The 25,565-nt window shown below is 43.3% G+C and overlaps 1 protein-coding gene across 1 annotated transcript in view; it reads left to right on the forward strand.

The window, feature by feature from the left end:
• Positions 1–20,997, forward strand: part of LOC144782680 (galectin-3-like) — a 280,888-nt gene extending 259,891 nt beyond the window's left edge. The window contains exon 5 of the mRNA XM_078662019.1: positions 20,696–20,997. Coding sequence (XP_078518145.1) covers positions 20,696–20,854 — 159 coding nt within the window. The 3' untranslated portion in view covers positions 20,855–20,997. The remainder of the gene's footprint in view (positions 1–20,695) is intronic.
• Positions 20,998–25,565: the final 4,568 nt, after the last annotated feature.

Raw genomic sequence — 25,565 nt, forward strand, 5'->3', positions numbered from 1 at the left:
GGCAAGTGAGAGGAGATTGTGATCACTCTCCATGGACGATATAATTTCCATATCTTTCACCGCGCTCCATAGGTGAACGTCTAGCAGAATATAGTCAATTCTTGACGTGTGGTTAGGCCTATTAAACGTATGGGCGCCCACTCTATCAGATCTTGTCCTGCCGTTAAGGCCCTCAGGTCGAACTCCATAGTGAGAGTATTAATCTGGAGGGCCACTTCCGTCCATCTCTTGATTGGGGTTAGCTCTAGAGCCGGTATCCCCCTCCTCTGATCTTCCTCCTCCTGTTCAAGGGTGACGTCCGAGCCAAGGGGCTCGAACGTACAGTTAAAGTCACCCGCAACCAGGGTGCATGATTTATAGGGGTACAACCTGAGTATCTCTCTAAAAGAGCTATAGTGGGCGATTGTCTGCCTCCCTTTGTGCCCCGAGCATAGATGTTAAAAATGTTTTGAATAACACAACCCCTGGAGTTTTTTAGGGTAATATTGAGGAGATCCGGACAGTTAGTTTAGTGCTCCTCTACCCTACAGTTAAGAGAAGAGGCCACCCAAATAAGGAGGCCTCCCGAGGGGCGTCCCCTGCCTGATTCCGGATAGACAGCAGGTATTGAGTGGGATGAGTAACCCGCCTTATGGGCGGGCTCCCTGCTCCATGTCTCCTGGAACACACAAATGGAGTAATCCTCCACAAGGCAGTTCCAGTCGGGCAGGGCCAACTTCCTGTCTAATCCAGCCACGTTCCAACTGAGAACCCTAAGAAGTGGGTCCGTCACAGCTGTAACACTACTGGACGCGACATCGCCGCCTCAACCGGGGTAGGAGGGCCACTATCATCTCCACTAGTGTCCCGCCCCTCACCTGGTTCACATCTAACCATAGAGACTACATGCTTTCCTGTTGTGGTAGAAGGGCTAATCAACGTTCGGGAGAGAAAAGGAGACCCACCAAATGTAAGAACCCCCCTAGCCTCCCCGAGGGAATCAACAAGTCAGTACCCCATAGGACCCCAACTCGACCTTGGCCATACCGCATGCGGCTAGAACTGGGGTATCCCAGGATACCGTTGGCCACCAATGTTGTTATGGTAGGTGACCACATCGGATAGACCATGGTGGTTCATGACTGGCCGCGGGTAGAAGTATGATAAATCCACCACATCAATACCAGGACCGCCCACAACCTGGTTGGAATTGCTGATTGCGTGGGCAACTCTAGTATCTTGAAAGTTAACTACGACGCAATCGCCTTCACATAGTTTCTTACCCTGTCCTACCCAACCCACCCTACGCACTCCAAGAATCAGACCATCCACACCGCTGGGTAGGGGTTTGTTGGCTTTTAGCCAGTGCATGGTTTTATTCTTAAGGGCCTGGTGGGTTTCCAGCTGGGCATCCTTCAAGATGGGGACATTGATAAGGACAGCAACGTAAGGGTGGCACTCTGGGGGGAGATTTACTGGCAGACATTTTGGGGCCGCCTTCTGCGAAGAGACCGCTTGGGGAGCAGCTTCCGGATGTCTCGTTGCTGTTCTTGCCTTTGCAGCTGGGCCAACTCCCCTGGCATCAACCATGGACTGAGCCGATTGTTTTGGCTTAGGTTGGTCCCTTCCTACTGGCAACCTCATTTGGCCTGGTTTAGTTTTTACATTCTTTGGTAGCTGGGGGGTGCTTGCGTGGACCTGGGCAGTATGAATAATAGTTCCCGGTTGAACGATAGCAGGGCCCACGGAGACAGTAGTCAAGGCCTTGCCTACTGCTGTAGTGGATGCAGTCGTTAACGGGGGTCGGTATACAACGGTAACCACGCATTTTTTACAACGCGGTACCGTTACCACGCTACTTTTACCACGCAAGTCGTTACCACGACTTGCGCTGGGGGGCGCTCAAGGATAGTAAATAGTTTAATTTACTATCCAACTCCTTTCCCTAGAGTCCACGGGGACTGGAGTTGGAATAGTAAATTAAAAAATTTACTATCTAGCGCCCCTCCACGCAAGTCGTTGTAACGACTTGCGTGGTAAAAGTAGCGTTGTAACGGTACGCGTTGTAAAAGTACGCGTGGTACCGTCATATATCCACGGGGGTCTTGCCTGAGTTAAGCCCACTGTAGCCCCCTTTCCATCATTCCCACCCATACTGTCCTCTCTAGCTCTGGACTGAAGTTTGATAAGGGTTTTCGTGGAAAAAAAGTTATCTAGGGTGGTCTGCTCGAACCTATCTAGCCTTTCCCCCAGACCCTTAACTTGGTCAACGAGCGGGACCAATAGGGACTTGACCAGGTTCTCGAGTAGCTTTAGGGGAGGCAGTTCCTGTGATGCTGCAGGTAAGGCAGCGAGGATGGGCAGAGCCTGCACAGCCTCAGCCGCAGCTACCAGAGGATCATTACCTCCTACTAGGGCAGAGGTCAGCATAGCAGAACCGCAGCTATTTGTTAAACCGGGGCCACTTGGCGCATGCTTCCTTCGGGCGCTTATGGAGTGAGGTAAGGCTGCCCTTCCGAGTGATCGCAGCCCTTTTCCTTTTAATGCGAACCAAGGAGTCATGAGCCAAGCACACCCGGTTCGAAGCTGAGGGCAGAACCTGAATGGGTAGGTGGCAGACCTGGCCGATGGAGGGGCTTGGCAGCACGATGGGACATAGTCCCGTGACTGCAGGGCTGGAACTAGGGGGCAATGATTGTACTACCAAACTTTCCAACCTATCAATGCTTTCCCCTATTGCAGCAAGCCGTGGCTGCTCGGACATAATCCCAGGGAGAGGGGGGGTAGGATGGGTGAAGGTAGGAGAGAGTGCCTGTGCAGCCGCTCCTATCGAGGAGCGTCTCGCTGGAAAAAATTATTGTGAGAGGCTGCGCTCCGTCATCACAATCTCTTTTTCTATAACAGCAGCTACTCTAGCGATAAATTTATCCATCGTACCTATCGTAGTGCACCCAGCAGCCCCCTCTCCCCCTCCCCTCAACGCTTTCCCTGAACGGGTAGATATTATGGCAGCTAGACCCCCAACCAAGAGACAACTGTCTTTAACTCGATGAATAGCAGATGACAGGGGGGTGGCCCAGCCCAGCCTCTGTCGGCCCCTGACTGCCACAGACTGCCTGCCCTTTGCCCGGGGCCGGCGACGTATTTTAGTCCAACAGGTACTTAGATAACACAGCCTTTTAGCCGACAACCCAAGGGCCCGGCGGCGCGTTCGAATCAACCATAGCGGTCTTGTCTTCCATGCAACAATTATCCAGTATTGAGCAGTGTTTGAGAACTTTTTTTTCCCCCATAATATCAAAGAACATAGTTGATAATTGAAGAAACAAATCAAAAGGATTACAACACAACTAACAATGCCAGTACATTTCTGCATTCTTCTTCCAAGAGTGCTAGTTACCGTTACTTAAACAATTGGCGTCTACAATTCACATCGTTTAGGATATACCAGTGCGGGAACACGCCTAGATAGGGGTGCTGACAGCATGGGGAAGTAATTCGAGGTTATTAGGACATCCCATCTAAATCAATGTTTTTCAAGAAGTCGGTTAGGTAGCACCAATAATCTTTAGGGTATGATTTGGCTGGTAGTTCTTCTTCGTAGGTGAGTAGTCTATCTTTGCAATAAGCCATGTCTTTCAGCCATTGTTTAATAGTCGGTGTCAGTGTGCCCCCCCCAGCATTTCGAAACTTGCCGTTTGGCGATCAAAAGAGCCACAGCACAGAATTTACGCCTCCCGGCCTTGACATTTGATAATAGGCCCAATAGGTATACCTTCATGGAGCAGCCAATGTCAACACCCACCATGGCACTTAGTTTATCTATGACTTTCATCCAGTAGTCTCGTATTTTGATGCAGTGCCATGCTAAATGTGCGAAATCGACCTCTTGTGCCCTGCATCTTTTGCAGTTGGCATCTTCCCATAGTCCGTACTTATGCAGTCTAAGTGGAGTGTGATACGTTTGGTGCAGATATTTTAAGTGCATTATACGCAAATTGCCATTTGGTGTAAGTAATTTGAGGAGTGTGCATGTGTCGGACCAGTCCTTCTCAGATAACACATCTGGCAGGATCGCATTCCATCGTTGCATTGCTTTGTGCGAATTGTAGGGAATTTCACTTTGGGCTGCAGTGTACAATCTAGACACTAGATTCGATGTGTTTGACGAAGTTAAAATTAGCTGTAATGCATGTAAGCTAGGCGGTTCTGTCGGGTAATTCGGGTATAAATCCCGGATTGCCCTTTGTAATCTATAATAAGTGAAGCGAAACATCATGGTGGGGTTACTTATGTAAGATAGGTCATCTGGTTGACGAAACGATCCGTCGCTATATAGGTCCCCAAATGTGTCTACCCCAATCTGCCTCAAAAGATCCATACCAACTTTTTTAGTGGTCACTGAGAACTCCGGGTGATGATGAAGTGGGAGTGCCGGTGCATACAATGGTAGCTTGTGTGCTAACCGCCCTAGCATGCGCCACGCATGCGTTGTTGCGTCTATTGTGTGAATATCCGTTGCGTGTAATGGAGGTCGCCTGTGTGTAATGATTGCCGTCATGGTATCGGGAGGGCGTCTCCCTCCTCAACCGCTGTGTGGGTGAGATAGGGGGTGGGATGATACCAGTGTGCAGCATATTGTGCTTGTGCACATAAGTAGTAGAGGAAGAAGTCTGGGACCCCAAAGCCTCCCTTTTCATAGGGCAACTTCAAAGTGCGTAGTTCAATGTGTGCTTTTTTACCCGCCCAGATTAGTTTCAACACCAAGGATGTTATGTGTTTGAAAACCGCCTTCGGTGGTGGTATTGGTATATTATTGAATAAATAAAGGAATTTAGGAAGGATGTTCATCTTTACGATTGCGATGCGGTCCGCTAAGGACAATGGAAGCTGTATCCATCTATTTACTTTCTCCTCCAGCTTAGAGAGTACTTTGCCATAGTTGGTACGTATAACCTCCTCAGGGTTCCGGCTATACCAAATCCCTAAATATCTAGTGGGGTCCGTTTGCCAATCGAGAGGGAAGTCTGGGACATGTGGTGTCTTAGAGTCAGTGAGGGGAATAATTAAAGATTTGTCCCAATTAATCTTTAGACCGGAGTGTTGACCAAATTTGACATATTCTCTCAGGAGTGGGCTCAGGGTTTGCCCTGGGTCGCGCACATATAAAAGCATATCATCTGCATATATTGAGATGTGTAGTGGACGACCTGGGAAGTGTAGTGCCGAATGGTTGTGCTCCTGCCGAATGATGCAAGCCAGAGGTTCAAGTGCAAGGGCAAATAGCAACGGGGATAACGGGCATCCCTGCCTAGTGCCCCGTTCTATGTGGAATGGTTCGGATATGTAGCCATTGACACGGACCCTTGCCAGCGGATTAGTGTATAGTAGTTTTATCCATGTTATTAATCTAATCGGGAAACCCATTCAGTGTTGTATCGTTTGCAGATAGGACCATTCAATGGTGTCGAACGCTTTGGCGGCATCAAGCATCACCGCCGCTGCTTTGGTATGTGGATCTAGATAGTGGGAAAGTGCAAATAGGGTTCTCGTGTTGTGTGATGTGGCTCTAGTCGGAATGAACCCTGCCTGGTCGGGCAGGATCAGGTTCGTCATTAGTGGCTGCAGCCGGGTCGCTAAAAGTTTGGCCAGTATCTTCGAGTCTACGTTAAGTAAGGATAAGGGCCTGTACGACTCGCACAATTCCGGGTCTTTATCGGGTTTCAGAAGCGTGATCAGTACCGCTTCGCACAATGAAGGGGGTAGTTGTGCCTGATCGAATGCGGCTCCATACATTGCTACTAGATGAGGGGCCAGGAGGTCCGCATATGCCCTGTAGAATTCACAAGTGTACCCGTCTGGCCCTGGCGCTTTACCGTTGGGGAGAGAGTGGATGATCTCCGTCACCTCCTCCATTGTTATAGGTTGTGCTAAGTATTCCCTTTGGCGATCAGATAACCATGCAATTGCAATGTCGTGTAGGTACCGGAAAGTTTCCTGCTGTGGCGCTGTGTGTTGGGATTGATAGAGGGCTGTGTAATTGTGTACAAAACTGCGTAATATTCCTTCAGGCCTTGTGTGTAGTGTGCCTTTCTCGTCTCGTACCTGTGTTATGGTTTGAGGACTTCTCCCTTCACATATTTTTCGTGCCAGTACCCTCCCAGGCCTCCCTCCCTCTCCAAATTGTCTGGCCATAGGCCTCTGGGTCACATATTTTAGCTCATCTTCCGCATATATTTGATGTTCAGTATAAATCTGCCTGATCTCACCCAGCAACTCAACATTGTTAGTTCGGTCATATTCTGTTTCCAGCTTCTTCATTCTGTTTTCAAGTTTAGTTATTTGATCTCTGATATCTCTCAGGATCCCTATTGCTGTGCTCATGCATACACCTCTCAGTGTGACCTTAAACGCCTCCCAGAGTGTGCCCGGGTCTTCTACTGTGTTAACATTTAATTGGAAGAACTCTGTGATAGCCGTGGAGATAGTGGCAGCATATATTGGATCTAAAAGGGCTTTTGCATTAAATCTCCAGCTGAAAGGAGGGCGTGTATAATGAGCTATTTGTAGTGTTAATAGAACCGGATTGTGGTCAGACAGCATTCTGGGCAGTGTTTTCATCGTTGTGGTCCATAACACAGTATTGTCTGATCCTAACCAGAAATCTATTCTGGACCAACTTCCGTGTGCCATATTAACGTGTGTTGCACCAGGTACAGCTGGATATTTCACCCTCCAAATGTCCTTGAGGGATAGTTCCTCCATAATATCATTTACTTTCTCTCTCGCCCTTCTATGTGGTTCCGTGGTTGCTGAAGAGCGATCTAGGGCATTATTTAGTGCTACATTGAAATCCCCACCCCTGCTGTGGCGCTGTGTGTTGGGATTGATAGAGGGTTGTGTAATTGTGTACAAAACTGCGTAATATTCCTTCAGGCCTTGTGTGTAGTGTGCCTTTCTCGTCTCGTACCTGTGTTATGGTTTGAGGACTTCTCCCTTCACATATTTTTCGTGCCAGTACCCTCCCAGGCCTCCCTCCCTCTCCAAATTGTCTGGCCATAGGCCTCTTGGTCACATATTTTAGCTCATCTTCCGCATATATTTGATGTTCAGTATAAATCTGCCTGATCTCACCCAGCGTTATAACAAACAGGGTTATACCCAATACAGTCAAGGGGGACCTGGGTAACTAATGGAAAGACGGGAAGGGGTCCCGAGACCAGAAAAAGATTACAAATATAGGCATTTGTATACATAAATTCCAAAACAACGTTTTTGGTGCAAAAAAGATTTTACTTCAAGATTGCATACATCCTAATCAATAGGTAGTGTTCATTATACAATTACTATATGTTACAGTGTACACGCCCACATTCACAACGGGGAAGGGGTGACGTGAGGGAAAGTGTAGGGGGTAGGATAAGTGTGAACTGATTCATTCAGTGACAAGTCTTATTCAATCCACTAAAACAATATAACTGTGGTCCCTTGGCATCAGGGCCACACTTGTAGGCTCTACAAGAGTCCTAAATTGTAAATGTCCAAAAAGGCCTAACTCCGTTATAGCCGTGAGTGTCTAGATGGGGACCGGAGCTGGTCTTAAGTTACGTAGTGGTCTACGTTTCGACCCAAAATCTGTAGGATTCTTTTCCTTACGAAAGGGTCTTCATCAGGACAAGCATTGTTGTGGGTGGGCAATATCCTAGGGAGCAATTACAAACAACGAATTAGGGACACACCATTCCTGTATTAAAATTCATAGGATGGTGGTACAAGACAATCAATGAAAATGAAGAAAACCGTGTTATCTGACTCTGTCTGAATCTCATGCGTAAGAATAAAATATAAAGGCTAACGCTCACCTTCCACAAGGGGCGATAGGGGTAGATTTCAAAAGGTGGATTATCTTAGTCCAGGTTGATGGTTGGTAACTCTAAATGTTAGAGAGAAGACTAGTATTGAAAAAGGGGATCAGCTAGTACATAAAAGGTCTAAACAACGGGTCTAAATCATTACACAACTTTGAAAGAGGTCTCCAACCCACCTGTGATAAGGAGTATGTTATCACAAGAAAAACGTGGAGTTCCAAACGGAGAAACAATAGACACTCATGTAGTTAACTCCCAGCCTATATCGGTTGATATATCGTTACGAGACTGTAGTGTCCCTCGAAGATTGACCAAGGTTTTCCAACCTACATAGCAGAAATGGAATACCTATTTAGAAAAACAACTAAATCCCATACATAACACCAACTCGAGGTATCTCAAAGAGATATTCACTTGGAGGCGGGCTCACCACTATCAACAGATCCTTATAAATTAGAGAGAAAGGATCCTGTGTGTAGCGTGCAGGCAAATTCATTCAGGCCTGCTTATTCCATCGCGGACAAATAAAGTAATCTTGGATACCTATATGCAAAAAAAAACGGGATTCCGTAAGAGGAACTAGTATTGAAAATGCATGATTGTGGATTTCTTAAAATATCTACATACACACACACAACATTGTCTTTACCGGTAAAGGCAGCAGGAGATTATCTATAAATCCCTAGACTTGTTAGTCTCACCACTTCTCAGAAAAGACATATGGGGAAATTTACCTGTTTAAGAAAAGAAGACAATTGTTCCAAAACGTAAAAATCACTAGGACACTTATCACCAGGTTTCACAGTCATAAACAACCAATGGATAAAAACCATTACCGGCATTAGTATCTTCCTCACCACTTGTCACGGGAGGGTGCCATCTCACCTAGAGGGAGGGATTAATTAACGCGGTAGTCTGGGTTCTGTGTGCGCCAGGGTGCAATACATGAAATCTATCAACACTGAACTGAAATCAGAGCCGCCTACCTCAACCGCCGAATCATCAAAAGAGAGTGGGCGAAGATTTCTATGAATCCGTTCAACTGTGTCCTACGATCGAATAAAGAAACACAAGTTGAGGAAAACCAAAAATGGTCGGGCTGACTCGTAGTACAGACCCCCATTTGGTATGATGGACATGCTTTACCTCGTTGTCTTGTGCAACATAAGAATTCCGCGTTCCTTTTCACTCGAACGGGGTGTCTCAGCAAGGCTGCCACGCTCTGTGTGCCTTGCCGGTAAAACCTCGCGTTTTTGTATTTCCTAGTCGGTTGGGGACTAGGGAGCGGAGTTACGTTTGTTTGCATAGTGGTGGACGACAGACTTAACTCTCCACCTGGTCGTTAGCAGAAAAAAAGACTTGTTGCATCAATACATTGCAATATTCAGTATTATACTCCAAGTATATCAAGCTTATTAGCGCATCGTATTTTACCACATAATAATATTTAAGCAGTGGAGCTTGGGATGCACAGATAACAAAGGGTGGTTTAAATCCCAGCACTTTCTGTTGTCTGTTCGAAAACGCCCTCCAGTATAGCTCATTCTTTTAGATATAAATGGTGAGAGACATAATGGGCAAATTTTATAAAAACAGTCACAGTCTGTTTCTGAATACACTTGTCTTCACAGGACAGTACGAGACTCATATTTACATCATTCCATAAAAGATATTCCATGCAGTACACTCCCAGATTGAAAAAGACTATCTCAACCTGTTATCCATATCAAAATGAACATTGGATTAACAATTTACTATGCATACCGGAGTGCACAAATCTCACAGGATAGTGTAGACTCCAACATTCCATGTGATGAAAAGGAGAAAAACAGTTAGAAAGCACAGTCACAAATGTATGAAAATAGACAGAAAGCAAGTTGTTACCCTAAAGGACGGCCAATTGGGCAAAACTATTTTCTGATTCATTAAGACCTTCTACTACGGAATTGAAGGTATAGATCCATTTGAGCTCTCTGATGTTAAGAATATTGGATAAATCACCTCCCCTGGGGCCTAATGTGATGTGTTCTAGAACTACCCATCTGAGTGAGTCAGGTAAGTGATTATGTGTAGTACAATGTTCAACCAGGGGTGCCCCGGGTACCTTGCATCTAATTCTGCTACAGTGTGCAAGGAACCTGGCCTTCACCTGTTGCTGAGTCTGACCGATATAGATGAGGTCGCATGGACAGACAATTCCATAAATTACATTTTTTGTATTGCAATTCGTGTGTTGGTTAAGTCTATGTCGATGATGTTTAAAGACAAATTCCTTAGCTTGAATGGTAAACGGGCATGCTTTACACTTCCCGCACCTGTAATGTCCCACTACTGGAGATTGGTTCCAACATGAAGTTATAGTGGGTTCAGGAGAACATTCCAGGAAAGATGAAACTACATGATCCTTGACATTTCGTGCCTTTTTAAAGGCATGCATCGGCACATTCATTATGTCTAGATCCTTTGCAATTAGGCTCCAGTGTTTGTTTATAACCTTTTTGATGGACTGGCTCTTGGTCGAAAAAGTAGTGACACAAATCATACGTTCTTCCAATGGACAATTGCGTACTGTTGGTTCTAGAAGTATTTCACGGTGGCAGAACCATGCTCTTTTCCTCGAGCGTTTGATGAGTCGCTTGGGGTAGCCTCTCTCTATTAGGCGTGACATCAGGATCTCGGATTGTAGCATGTAATCTTCCTTTTTACTGCAGTTCCTACGTACACGGAGGAACTGTCCATAGGGTAAATTATCCCGGAGACTCCTGGGGTGGTGGCTAGAATACTGTAATAATGAATTCCGTTCCGCAGGTTTCCTGAATAGGGTGGTATGTAGAGTGCCTTCCTCTACCACTATTGTGATGTCCAGGAAATCAATCTTCTTGTTGCTTGCTTGCTTAGTAAATTGGATATCCGTAGACCGTGTGTTCAGCCATTGATGGAAAAGTTCAAGTTCATTGTTATTACCCTTCCAGATTAGCAGCACATCATCAATGTACCGTACCCAAAGCTGTATATGATGATGGAATGGATTTTGGTCACAGATCACAAAGGTCTTTTCATAAAAGGCCATGAACAATATGGCCAGATCTGGGGCAAAGGCAGCCCCCATCGCCACCCCCTTCGTTTGTAAATAGAACACGTTTTGAAACATGAAATAGTTTCTCATCATGGCAATCTTGAGTAACAGTAGTATGAATGTAGTTGGTACTTGTACTGGAGCCTAATTGCAAAGGATCTAGACATAATGAATGTGCCGATGCATGCCTTTAAAAAGGCACGAAATGTCAAGGATCATGTAGTTTCATCTTTCCTGGAATGTTCTCCTGAACCCACTATAACTTCATGTTGGAACCAATCTCCAGTAGTGGGACATTACAGGTGCGGGAAGTGTAAAGCATGCCCGTTTACCATTCAAGCTAAGGAATTTGTCTTTAAACATCATCGACATAGACTTAACCAACACACGAATTGCAATACAAAAAATGTAATTTATGGAATTGTCTGTCCATGCGACCTCATCTATATCGGTCAGACTCAGCAACAGGTGAAGGCCAGGTTCCTTGCACACTGTAGCAGAATTAGATGCAAGGTACCCGTGGCACCCCTGGTTGAACATTGTACTACACATAATCACTTACCTGACTCACTCAGATGGGTAGTTCTAGAACACATCACATTAGGCCCCAGGGGAGGTGATTTATCCAATATTCTTAACATCAGAGAGCTCAAATGGATCTATACCTTCAATTCCGTAGTAGAAGGTCTTAATGAATCAGAAAATAGTTTTGCCCAATTGGCCGTCCTTTAGGGTAACAACTTGCTTTCTGTCTATTTTCATACATTTGTGACTGTGCTTTCTAACTGTTTTTCTCCTTTTCATCACATGGAATGTTGGAGTCTACACTATCCTGTGAGATTTGTGCACTCCGGTATGCATAGTAAATTGTTAATCCAATGTTCATTTTGATATGGATAACAGGTTGAGATAGTCTTTTTCAATCTGGGAGTGTACTGCATGGAATATCTTTTATGGAATGATGTAAATATGAGTCTCGTACTGTCCTGTGAAGACAAGTGTATTCAGAAACAGACTGTGACTGTTTTTATAAAATTTGCCCATTATGTCTCTCACCATTTATATCTAAAAGAATGAGCTATACTGGAGGGCGTTTTCGAACAGACAACAGAAAGTGCTGGGATTTAAACCACCCTTTGTTATCTGTGCATCCCAAGCTCCACTGCTTAAATATTATTATGTGGTAAAATACGATGCGCTAATAAGCTTGATATACTTGGAGTATAATACTGAATATTGCAATGTATTGATGCAACAAGTCTTTTTTTCTGCTAACGACCAGGTGGAGAGTTAAGTCTGTCGTCCACCACTATGCAAACAAACGTAACTCCGCCCCCTAGTCCCCAACCGACCAGGAAATACAAAAACGCGAGGTTTTACCGGCAAGGCACACAGAGCGTGGCAGCCTTGCTGAGACACCCCGTTCGAGTGAAAAGGAACGCGGAATTCTTATGTTGCACAAGACAACGAGGTAAAGCATGTCCATCATACCAAATGGGGGTCTGTACTACGAGTCAGCCCGACCATTTTTGGTTTTCCTCAACTTGTGTTTCTTTATTCGATCGTAGGACACAGTTGAACGGATTCATAGAAATCTTCGCCCACTCTCTTTTGATGATTCGGCGGTTGAGGTAGGCGGCTCTGATTTCAGTTCAGTGTTGATAGATTTCATGTATTGCACCCTGGCGCACACAGAACCCAGACTACCGCGTTAATTAATCCCTCCCTCTAGGTGAGATGGCACCCTCCCGTGACAAGTGGTGAGGAAGATACTAATGCCGGTAATGGTTTTTATCCATTGGTTGTTTATGACTGTGAAACCTGGTGATAAGTGTCCTAGTGATTTTTACGTTTTGGAACAATTGTCTTCTTTTCTTAAACAGGTGAATTTCCCCATATGTCTTTTCTGAGAAGTGGTGAGACTAACAAGTCTAGGGATTTATAGATAATCTCCTGCTGCCTTTACCGGTAAAGACAATGTTGTGTGTGTGTATGTAGATATTTTAAGAAATCCACAATCATGCATTTTCAATACTAGTTCCTCTTACGGAATCCCGTTTTTTTTTGCATATAGGTATCCAAGATTACTTTATTTGTCCGCGATGGAATAAGCAGGCCTGAATGAATTTGCCTGCACGCTACACACAGGATCCTTTCTCTCTAATTTATAAGGATCTGTTGATAGTGGTGAGCCCGCCTCCAAGTGAATATCTCTTTGAGATACCTCGAGTTGGTGTTATGTATGGGATTTAGTTGTTTTTCTAAATAGGTATTCCATTTCTGCTATGTAGGTTGGAAAACCTTGGTCAATCTTCGAGGGACACTACAGTCTCGTAACGATATATCAACCGATATAGGCTGGGAGTTAACTACATGAGTGTCTATTGTTTCTCCGTTTGGAACTCCACGTTTTTCTTGTGATAACATACTCCTTATCACAGGTGGGTTGGAGACCTCTTTCAAAGTTGTGTAATGATTTAGACCCGTTGTTTAGACCTTTTATGTACTAGCTGATCCCCTTTTTCAATACTAGTCTTCTCTCTAACATTTAGAGTTACCAACCATCAACCTGGACTAAGATAATCCACCTTTTGAAATCTACCCCTATCGCCCCTTGTGGAAGGTGAGCGTTAGCCTTTATATTTTATTCTTACGCATGAGATTCAGACAGAGTCAGATAACACGGTTTTCTTCGTTTTCATTGATTGTCTTGTACCACCATCCTATGAATTTTAATACAGGAATGGTGTGTCCCTAATTCGTTGTTTGTAATTGCTCCCTAGGATATTGCCCACCCACAACAATGCTTGTCCTGATGAAGACCCTTTCGTAAGGAAAAGAATCCTACAGATTTTGGGTCGAAACGTAGACCACTACGTAACTTAAGACCAGCTCCGGTCCCCATCTAGACACTCACGGCTATAACGGAGTTAGGCCTTTTTGGACATTTACAATTTAGGACTCTTGTAGAGCCTACAAGTGTGGCCCTGATGCCAAGGGACCACAGTTATATTGTTTTAGTGGATTGAATAAGACTTGTCACTGAATGAATCAGTTCACACTTATCCTACCCCCTACACTTTCCCTCACGTCACCCCTTCCCCGTTGTGAATGTGGGCGTGTACACTGTAACATATAGTAATTGTATAATGAACACTACCTATTGATTAGGATGTATGCAATCTTGAAGTAAAATCTTTTTTGCACCAAAAACGTTGTTTTGGAATTTATGTATACAAATGCCTATATTTGTAATCTTTTTCTGATCTCACCCAGCAACTCAACATTGTTAGTTCGGTCATATTCTGTTTCCAGCTTCTTCATTCTGTTTTCAAGTTTAGTTATTTGATCTCTGATATCTCTCAGGATCCCTATTGCTGTGCTCATGCATACACCTCTCAGTGTGACCTTAAACGCCTCCCAGAGTGTGCCCGGGTCTTCTACTGTGTTAACATTTAATTGGAAGAACTCTGTGATAGCCGTGGAGATAGTGGCAGCATATATTGGATCTAAAAGGGCTTTTGCATTAAATCTCCAGCTGAAAGGAGGGCGTGTATAATGAGGTATTTGCAGTGTTAATAGAACCGGATTGTGGTCAGACAGCATTCTGGGCAGTGTTTTCATCGTTGTGGTCCATAACACAGTATTGTCTGATCCTAACCAGAAATCTATTCTGGACCAACTTCCATGTGCCATATTAACGTGTGTTGCACCAGGTACAGCTGGATATTTCACCCTCCAAATGTCCTTGAGGGATAGTTCCTCCATAATATCATTTACTTTCTCTCTCGCCCTTCTATGTGGTTCCGTGGTTGCTGAAGAGCGATCTAGGGCATTATTTAGTGCTACATTGAAATCCCCACCCCAGATGATGTTGGTGTCTGGGAATACAAGCAGATGAGACCACACTTCTTGAAAAAATTCAGGAGAGTCAATATTTGGCCCATATACATTAACCAAGGTTACATTTTGCCCCCGGAGCCTGCCAGACACAATCACATATCTTCCTTGCGTGTCTATGATTGTACGATCTATTTTGTAGTTTACCCCTTTTCTGATCAGTATCATAACCCCTCTAGAGTAGGTTGAGTAATCGGCAGAGTATTTGGATTCCGCCCATCTTACCCCGATAGTTCTGCCCGAGTTTGGGCCAATGTGTGTTTCCTGCAATAGTGCAATATCGACATGATTCCTATCTAGACTAGCAAAGATTTGTCTGATTTTTTTGGGATTTGTAAATCCCCTCACATTCCACGTTAAAAGATTTAAGCTGTCTTTACACGATGTACCTGTTCCCAATCACCATATACAATTGACTACATTTCAGTCTGAATACTCGTGACATATTTCGGTTTGATTGTGTGCTCATAGACTTTGACCCAAGTATATCCAGCACAACATGGCGGTCAGCAATGCATCTCAAGTGTCCTGGCAGGTACATGTAAACTAAACCCCAACTTGCCCCAATCCCACCCACTCCAGCATCCCAATTTTGCCGAAGCCATATTACCCTCTGAATAGCAACAAGGAACATAACTTTTTGGGGACCACCCATGTAGAGGTCCGCCGGGAGTACACTTTACCGTCCTACGTAAAGGACGGGGACAGATTACCAATCAAGAATACGGATCACATATTGATCGCTTTCGGAGTAGTGGCGAGACACATGAGCAATAAACAGTCTGTCATGCAAGCAAAGTCCAAAAGATCATTCGCCAATCAGGAGGGAACAGGGCGCTTCCAGATCGCTGTTCACCGTGTTTAGTCCCATCCCACCCATGTTCGTTTCCAAAGTCAGCATGGTGTAACACCCAGTGCAAACGGCAGGTAGATTAAAGCTCCTCCCAGTCTGTGGCTTAGTAATACATCGCTACACCAGCCAGAATTTACCTAACATCTCTGATAGTCATTGCCCGCTATATTTGCTAGAGGCTTGTAAACAGTACGGGCTGGGAACGAATCAGGGCCCCAGGGCCGGCCCTGCGCTCAATATTAGTGCACTTTACGCTTCAATTTCTTACCTTCAGCCCGAGTCAGGTAGTTTATCTCTCCGTTCCCCTTTCTTACCCTTTGGTGCGACTTTCTTGATGAAATCCAAAGCGGCTTTAGGGGTTGCTAGGAACACCGGTTTGTCCTCCCACGTTATTTTCAAACGTGCTGGGTATAGCATGGCGTAGGGAATGTGTAGTTCACAAAGTTTTGCTTTAGCATCATTAAATTCCCGTCTTGCCTGCTGTACTGCAACCGTATAATCTGGGTAGAAGTCCAGTTTGGTTCCCGGATGGTGAATTTCTCCTTTCTCACGCGCGAGCCTTAGGATGGCGTCACGATCCCTGTAGTTGAGGACCCGTGCCACTATCGGTCGAGGTGCCGCACCAGGTGGTGGTCTCGGAGCCAAAGATCGATGCGCTCTCTCTATGATGAAGATGGGGGACAGTGCATTTTCCCCGAAGATGTCTTTACATAATTGTTCGATGTAAATCTCCATATATCCGGTGTTGGTGGACTCTGGCAGGCCGGCTACGCGTATATTATTCCGTCGTGAGCGTCCCTCCAACTCCTCCGCCTTGGCCCCGATAGTAGCCAGAACTTTCTCCATCCCTGCACATTTGGTCGTTGTTGTTTTCGATTCATCCTCTACTGTGGAAATTCGGGTTTCAGCAGTGTCCAGTCTCTCACCCTGTTTGTCCAGTTTAGCAGCCATGGAGTCCATTCGCCCCGTTAGGTGGTCAAGTTTGCCATTGATTTCCTGCAGATTTGCTTGTATGGCTGTGAGAATCCCTTCCAGCTTGCCACCCATCGTCGAGTCCACCTCCGGATCTTCTTCTGTGGTCAAGCTTTGGCCTTTTGGTGGTTTACGCGCGGTAAAGTTGATTGTGGGCTGCTGTTTATCCGGCTTACCCATAGCTAAAGGATTGTAGCTGTTTCACTCCCAGATAACGTTATCCGCGGCGCTAAGCTGGTTTGATGCGTTTACTGCACGCTGAGGTGTCGCAGTCACAATCCACGTGTTCCAGCTGAGCTGTAGCCAAGAGGTCCGGTATCGCTGTCGTGGTGTTTGTCTCCCCCGTGCGCAGCTCGTGCGGTGAGGTGCGTGTGTCGAAGTGAACTTAATATACAATTCCATTGCCCGGCTATGAACCAATGCCCGCTCACTTCGCCATTACCTCGTTCAACGTTGATCGCGCCAGACACTATCACGTCAGCCTGTAGATCCCTCTCCGTTACAGCAGATCGAGTTTTCTGGCGCGCTGCAGTTCTAATTTGCTTGGGTGGGGTCGGAGCGATTGAGTGTCTGGTTCGACCCCGCAGGCGTGGGCTAGGGTCTCGGGATCCGCAGGTATCAGCCCTTAATGTTTGTTAATGGTCTACGCGCATATCACCCATCATTTGGGATTAATTTGTTGTGTGGGCCACATGGTTGCATGTCTGGTGCATGGGCGCCGCCATTTTGGCTCACGAACTCCTGGTACAGTGTAGGGTAGTGCTGTGGAGTGATGAAACAACACTAGGGATCAGGGGCCACCTCAACGTACTCTTTGCCATAGGTTCCAGGGTGTGTAAAGTGAGTGTGCAGCAGGAACGGTCAGCACTCTGCTAGGCAGCACAGGGTGATGCAAGGAATGGTCGTTATCGGCCACTCGGTAAAGCCGGCGCCGCCATTTTAAGTTGGGGGGGTCGCTCGCATCAGGGAAGCCGGTCTCCGCATCGTATACTGACACATATATGGGAGTTGTGGCATGAAATCCCACGTACCTTGAACTTTCCTTATAGATTCCGTTCGGCTCACCGAGACTACCTGCAGGTTTTGCTCCACTCCGAGCCGGTTGAGATCCCTGCTGCCATGTTGCAGCCGTGCTGTCGTAATTTTCGCGCACTCCGTGCGGGGCTCAGCTTGTCCGAATCGTCTCCGCTTTTCTCTCCCCGCATGCCGCACATCTTCCCATTGTTGAAAAGGTACTTTGCTCCTGTCAGTGATCCGGTTGAACCATTATTTATTCGCTATTTTCGTCTGTCCGGCGGAGCCGTTTGCCTAAGCAGCCATCCCGCTGTGCGCCCCCTAGCGCCCATCAAATATTTTTCTTTACCATTTTTTTTAAATTATTTAAAATTAATTCACAATTAAAAAATATTAAACAATAAAATTATTTTTCATACAAAAGAATACTTTTTATGAAACATTGATTACCAATTTATTAAAAATAATTTCCAATTATTAAAAAAATAATTACCAATTAAAAACATTTACCAATTAACAAAATGAATTACCAAATAAGAAAATTAATTACCAATTAAAATAATTATTTGCAAATTAAAATTAATTACCAATAACAAAATTAATTACCAATTAAAAAATTAATTACCAATTAAAGCAATTATTTACCAATTAAAAACATTAATCACCAATTAAAAAAATAATTATAAAATAAAATAATTAATGACCAATTAATTAATTAAAAATAAAATATTTACCCATTCCAATAAATAAAAATAAATCATTAATTAATTATAATTAAATTACTTCCCACCCAATTCCCCTATAAACCCACAACCCGCTACAGACACAAACATTAATTAAAATTAATTTATAATTCCTAAAAATTAATAATAAATTTAGTATATTTAAATTACTTCCCACCCTATTCTCCTATAAACCCACAACCCGCTCCGGTACTAAAACATAAAATGTACTTAAAAATAACATTATTAATATATTAAAATAATACACATATAATTTAAAACAAGTAAAATACTCAACAAAAAAAATATTACACATACATGATAAAATACTTAACAATAATACAAATATCGATATTAGTAACTTCGATATTACTTACATCGATATAAAAAAATCGATATTACTTACCTTAGGGTCGATATTCTGTCCAACGATATTCTTGACCTTGATATTATGTACCTTCGATATTTCCAACACGATATTTTTGTAGGTCGATATTTCAAACTCGATATTTGGACTGTGCACCGGAAAAAAGCTGTGGAGGCAGAGTCGAATTTAGAGATTCCTAGGAGTACTCTTGCTGCTGCGTTTTGAGCAGTCTGCAGCTTTTGAATGCTGAGCTTGGGGGCGCTGGTAAAAAGGGCATTGCAGTAGTCAAATCTTGATGATATCAGCAAAGAAACCACAATTGTTTTTAAATTCATAGATATTGGGAGAAGCATCTTCCTCAAATGTTTGGGGACAAAAAAGCAAGCCAAGGTGACTGAGTGGGTTTGCGCTTCAAAAGACAGCTTAGGATTAAAGATGACTCCAACGTTGTTGGCGTTAGGCTCTGGTTTAGCTAGAGGACCAATTTGGACTAGCCACCAGCTATCTGTCCAGATGAGGGATTGTTCCCAAACACCAAAACCTCAGTCTTGAATGAATATCAATGTTCTTTTAGCTCAAACCTCCAGAGGTCTGTAGGTGTACTAGTTTGAGGTGGCAACCTGTTGATCAACTTTTGCAAGAGGCAAATTCCCTCAGGCATCAGCGTTCATGGGATGGAATTCTACCAGAAGTTCAGAGGTTAGTTCACTATCAACAGTTCATTGGAGCCCCCTCTGATATCAATTCCACAGGTGTATCTCATTTATAGGGCATTGAAAATTTTATAGGGTGAGTTCATCTAAGGGCTCTCTTGCAGCAGGGGAGAGATCTGGTCCATCAATGGCTACATTCTCAGAGAGACATGGCAGCCTGTCCTTTGTGGTGCTCTGGCTCAGATTCAATCTCTAGCTTCCAGTCTAATCTATGAAGGAGAATTAAGAACTCACATCTCAGAACTACAGACTTTTCATTTGAGTAACACCATCCTTGACAATTGCACTGCAGTGGTGGTGGCTGGTAAAAGCTCATGTCGGTGGAGGGTCAAACCTTGGCCTCTGGTTCTTGGGATCACGATAATGGATGCCTGCAGCAAGGGATGAGTTGTAGCACTGGAGACTGCCTCAGTCTTAGGTCTTTGGTTTTCTGCCCATAGCAAAGACCCATGTGCACTGTGGAGAGAAAAGCATTCCTTAGATCATGGGACCAATCCTTCTAGTTCAGAGGAACAACAACATGACACATTTACCAAGCATTTGTCTTTGCTTCTTCTGGTACATTACCTGCTAACTAGACTATTCTTTCTTTTTGATCAAAACTTCTCATCTCTCAGGGTCAGAAATGGAAGACCCTGAGGCAGGTGTGTCTGTCCTTAATAGACTTCTGTCTTGGCCTGAAGGCATTTCTGGAGATCAAGAGACAGTGGGGGTTCTGTGGATAGACATATTTGCCTCTGGCAAGGGTACTCTTCTCCCAGAGAGAATGTTGTGGTTGAATCTGTTCAGAAATAGTTTCAGAGTGTGCTACTTCTGAGATGACTCTTCCATTTCTAGTTAGGGCTGTTCAAGGAGGAAGATTGAAACCTCCTCTGTGGAATTTAAGGGAGTGTCTATCTCTGACGGATGTATGGAAGCATCTTCCGCTTAGGCCCATATTTGTTTCACATTATACATTGCATGTATCTTGAATTAGAATAGAGTTCCCTGAACTGTGCTAGACTATCCGATTCACTTGGTTTTACTGGCTTTGTATGTATGTTTTCTCATGATTTTGTTATCTGCTTTCTGCATTCTCAATATTGAGGACTGGGTTGAAGTAAAGTGGATGTGGGGCTCATGTCTGGGTAATTTACCAGTTGATACGGCTGACTATCCAAGTGAAAATAACTCAAATTTGTGCTGGTTGTACCAGCTGAGTAATATACTGTTCTCCTTTTTCTGTTTTCAGATTGATATTGAGTGCCTGCAAGATTCTTATAAGGTGTATGTTGATGACAAATTTTACATTCAGTATCAATGTCCAATGAAACCTGTGGAAAAAGTCAACTTCATTGGAATTTGGGGTGCCAACGTCGAATACGTTTCAGCAAGCCCCATGCAATCCTAAAAGTTGGAGCTGGGGTCACCGGGAGGCTGAAACAAATTTTGAAACTAAAAGGAATTTTTCCATTTGACCACAAAAATAGCGAAAACATAAAACATGTGCATTATTAAGGACATGAATTGATGCCAATAAAACTAACTGCATTAATATAATGTGTTGTGTTTTGTTTCACTCAGTATGTTTTCAATATCACATTCAATATATTCAAACAATAGGGCAACCCAGTATCCCAGAGACCTGGGCCGGACAATTATGTTTAAAAAGGTGGTCCTTATGGGGGAAGGGTAGCCTTTGACTTCCTTGGCAATAATATCATAAAAAACCCTTCCCACAAGTTTTTTTCGTTATACAATAAATACATATATTTTTGCCAGCCTCATCAAATAGTGCATAGACAGTTCATAACAATATGACACATTATTTACATTAGACAAAAAAACACAAGGTGCTCCTACAAAGCGAAGGCACAGTAAAAAGAGAATAATGTGCTAAGGAAGTGCACTTGTGCTAAACACAAATATATGTACATGTGACTGATTGGGATGATATGTTGTTGTATATTGCATCCATACTATGAGTGTCAAAGACCTGAATAATGATAAAAAATCAGTCCACCTATGTTGGTGTTGACGTTTCAACCCCTTGGCGCAATTACTTACACCAGGGTCATCATCAGGACAAAGATAAGAACAGGAGACAACCTAAAAGTAAAAGAACCATGTATCCGTTTCCACAGTTTGCTATATATTGTTATTGTCACATGGGTCACAGGGAAACCAAAATAACATACTAGAGCATTGGGGTACCGAGAACCTCAACCGTGGCTCTGTCAGTGTTAGTTTTGTGGGAAAACTGCAACTCAGCAAACTGTGAACAAGCAATTGTTCCTGACTAGGTTCAGGTCATATATCAGTCTTACGTAATTAGCTATGCATTGTGATGTCACTGCTAAAAAGGGGTCACTGGGAGACCAAATAACTGTTTCAGAGGTTTGGGGTACAGGGACCCACAACTATGGATGTGACAGTCTGAGTTACATGGGAATACCTCAGCAAACTTTGGGCAAGTAGCTGTAATGAGACAATTTAGGTTGAAACGCTATGCAAATTTCTGTGATTGCTAACTGGGTCCCAAGTGGACCAAATACACATATCTGAGGATTGGTTTACAATGACCACACCCGTATTTGTGGCAGTCCAAGTTCCATGGGAGAACCTCTGCAACCTTTGAGTACAACACTGAAATGAAACAAACTAGGTTTAAATTTAGACTGAAACATGAAGAGTGAATGGGCAATTTCTTTTAAAAATTTGAGCCTACTAAGGGACTCAGATGTGATGTCTTTCTTGCACGGCTAGGGTATCGATTCATTCTTCTATCAAAATAATAGCTCAGTTTTTAAATATGTTTCGAAACATTCTATCAGAATTAAGCAATCGATATATTCAAGACAAAGCAAAAAGACCTCCATACTGAAAAGGATTATCAGTTCAGTAGTTATGCGGCCACTCAATTCATCCAGATATTAAAGATCTCCTGCTTCTGAAAAATAATGCTGAAAGTGGGAATATGTGGGTTGTTTGGCACCCACTAGTTCACTGCGTGTTATTTTACTTATGCAGTAGATTGAAAATATTTATTTTGTCAGACCTCTGCTTGGTACTGCCATGTAAGTGGAGTGTACTGCAGGAAATAGAAAAAGATACATCAGTTCAATGATCAAGTGGCTGTAATGAGACAAACTAGGTTGAAGTTCCATACTAATGTCTGTCATTGCTAACTGGGTCCCCATTCGACCAAATACTCATACCCAAAGATTGGAGTGCAGAGACCACAACCGTAGATGTGGCAGTCCTAGGGATACATTTTCTGCCATAGCTGACACAAAGTAACCCAGCGTCAAACAATATGGTTCCACAGACATTCTGGTCACAATGGACATACAATCCTTTTACACCAGCATACCCCAGACAAAAGCACTCAGAAGAATGACTGATCTGTTGGACTCACAAGAACAGTCCACACAAGTCCTGACCTGGTTCTTGATGTATCTAATGGAAATAGCTATGAACAAAAATTACTTTCAGTTTGCTACTGTTTCTACTATCGGATTAAAGGAGTTGCAAATGGAGCAAGCTTCTCTCCAGCGCTAGCAAATCTTTTCATGGCACACTGAATGACACACAGAATGTTTTTAACTGGCAATCTATTTGTAGAAAAAGTCAAAAAATGGTCTAGATAGATAGATGACGTCTTTCTAATTTGGACTGGTACACTTGAGGATCTACATTTCTTTCACACATGTTTAAATACAATATCCTCAGACATCAAATTCACAGTGGAACAAAGCATAAACAGCATTCCCTTCCTTGGCCTTACAGTAGGATCTGAACAGGATAAGACTTGTATATCCCTATATGGAAAACAACAGAGAGAAAAACCCTCCTACATTATAGTAGCAGCCACCTTAGGAGCCTGTTGGACAACCTTGCCTTTGGGCAATTTCTGCTTATTCGCACAAATTTTACCAGAAGACTGGACTATTTTAGAGAATCTAACACACTTATCAAAAGACTCAGAGAGAGGATATCCCAGACGGTTGGTCAGAAGAGCCAGATAAAGGCCCTGGTGAAACCACAAAGAAAACCTCTCAGAACTCAAAACAAGAGACAACACAACAGACAGCATAGTATGTGTTACCACTTTTAGTCCAATCAGTAATGAGATAAAATATATTGTAAAACGACACTGGGCTCTCGTCAAGGAACATCTCACTAGTAAGGACACATTGTTGTTTTCATATAAACGGGGTCAAAAATTCAAGGAAACCTTGGTCAGGGCAGTGCTTCCCCAAACACCAAAAACCACTCTCAGCACAATCTGTGGACTCCCGATAATATGTGTTCATTTTAAATGCAGCCAGTGTGTGGCACTTAAATTCAGTGTGAATAGCAGTAATTTTACCCACCTAGTTGTGGACATTACCATGACCAGTTTCAGCAATTGCAATATACTAGATGAGATTTGTCTAATTTGTTGTCCATGAAATGTACTTTATATAGGACAAACAACACAAAAAGTGGAATGTAGAATTCTGCAACATCGGAGTAGGGTCAAATGTTGCACGATAGGAGCACCGCTTGTCGAACACTATCTGGACTAACACCATAACAGCGAGGACATACATTTGCAGGTAACTGAACATATAACAATGCTACCCAGGGGAGGGGACAAAGCTGGCTTACTCTCCAAGAGAGACCTGTTCTGGATGGACAAGTGCAAAACGATCACTCAGGCTTGAACACCCTCGACTATTGGAGGCCGGCAGCCTTCAGATAAACATTAGAAATCTATGAACCTGACTGCAACTTGCCATCTTTATGTGAATACACTGTATAATATATGGTCTTTCTCCAAATGTATTGTGGTTGTGTGTCAGAAGAAGAGAGTCCCTGTTAGAGTGTGGCAGACTGGGATCGCTGGAGAAAAACTAAGGGGAGGTAAGAAAGTGTATCTTCTATTTCAATTGGGTATATCACAAAACACCCTACCTGGCTCTATGAGGTATGCAGTACACTACGACTCAAAAAGTAACTGACAATGATACATACAATTTATAAAAATACGCAAAATTTAATATAAACCTCCCAACTGGGTCACATTCTAAAACATAATTCAGACCTGTTCTCATTTTTCTATTAGGACGGCAGGATCCTGCCGACCGAATAGAAAAATGAGAACAGGTCTGTCGACCGGGGGAGGTGTGAGTAGAGTGTCAGCATAATGTGCAAAGTCTAGATAATAATTAGGTAAACAATTAGTATATGTATAACATGCAGTACACAAGTATACTAAAACACTGTTATTTACTTGTAGATACGGAGTCAAATGACTTAATGTCCTGATGAAGGTGCCAAGATTAAGTGACACCGAAACGCCGCGTCGACCTTTTTAAAGTTTTTTGACTGTAACCTTTTAAATTTGATGCTACCCTAAATGCTATATTAAAATGTCTGAATTATGTTTTAGAATGTGACCCAGTTGGGAGGTTTATATTAAATTTTGCGTATTTTTATAAAGGGATCACTAAAAAATTCCGGGTGCTTAATGTTATCACAAAACGTCTTGATGTAGCACAACCATTTTATCTCCCCCCCCCCATCTAATTTCAATACATCCCCCAAAATGAGGCGATTTAGATGGCATTTCTCGTTTGTCCATACACGATGCCATAAAAGAATCGGTTGTAATTTAAGTAAATCTTCCAAATAGGGGATACCCAATAGTAAATGGCAGGTGTAACTATACGTACTCTTAGGAAGAGCTAAAAGATATCGTAAGAAAACATTTTTGGTGATTTGTAAGCTGCTAACATTTGAGTCGCCCCATATTCCTGCCCCATATAAAGCTACCGAGACACAGCTTGCTCTATATATATATATAAAAGCTCTTTAACTGGCTTTTTGCCCATCTTCTTACTAAAAGACCTAAGGGCCATTATAGATTTAGAAAATAATAAATTCCTGGCTTGGATCGCTGAACTCAAACATGACCCCAAGATAAACAAAAGTTGGTGTATGTTGTAAAGGGGTTGACTCTATGAACATAGTTTTTTTCTTATAGGTTGTGTTAGCACCACAGTTCATAGCAAAAGTCTTAGTACAGTTTATTTGTAGATCAAGTTTAGCCATGAAGGAACTAAAAGAAGAAATCA

The sequence above is a fragment of the Lissotriton helveticus genome, chromosome 9, assembly GCF_964261635.1.
Source record: "Lissotriton helveticus chromosome 9, aLisHel1.1, whole genome shotgun sequence".
NCBI classification, from domain to species: Eukaryota; Metazoa; Chordata; class Amphibia; order Caudata; family Salamandridae; genus Lissotriton; species Lissotriton helveticus.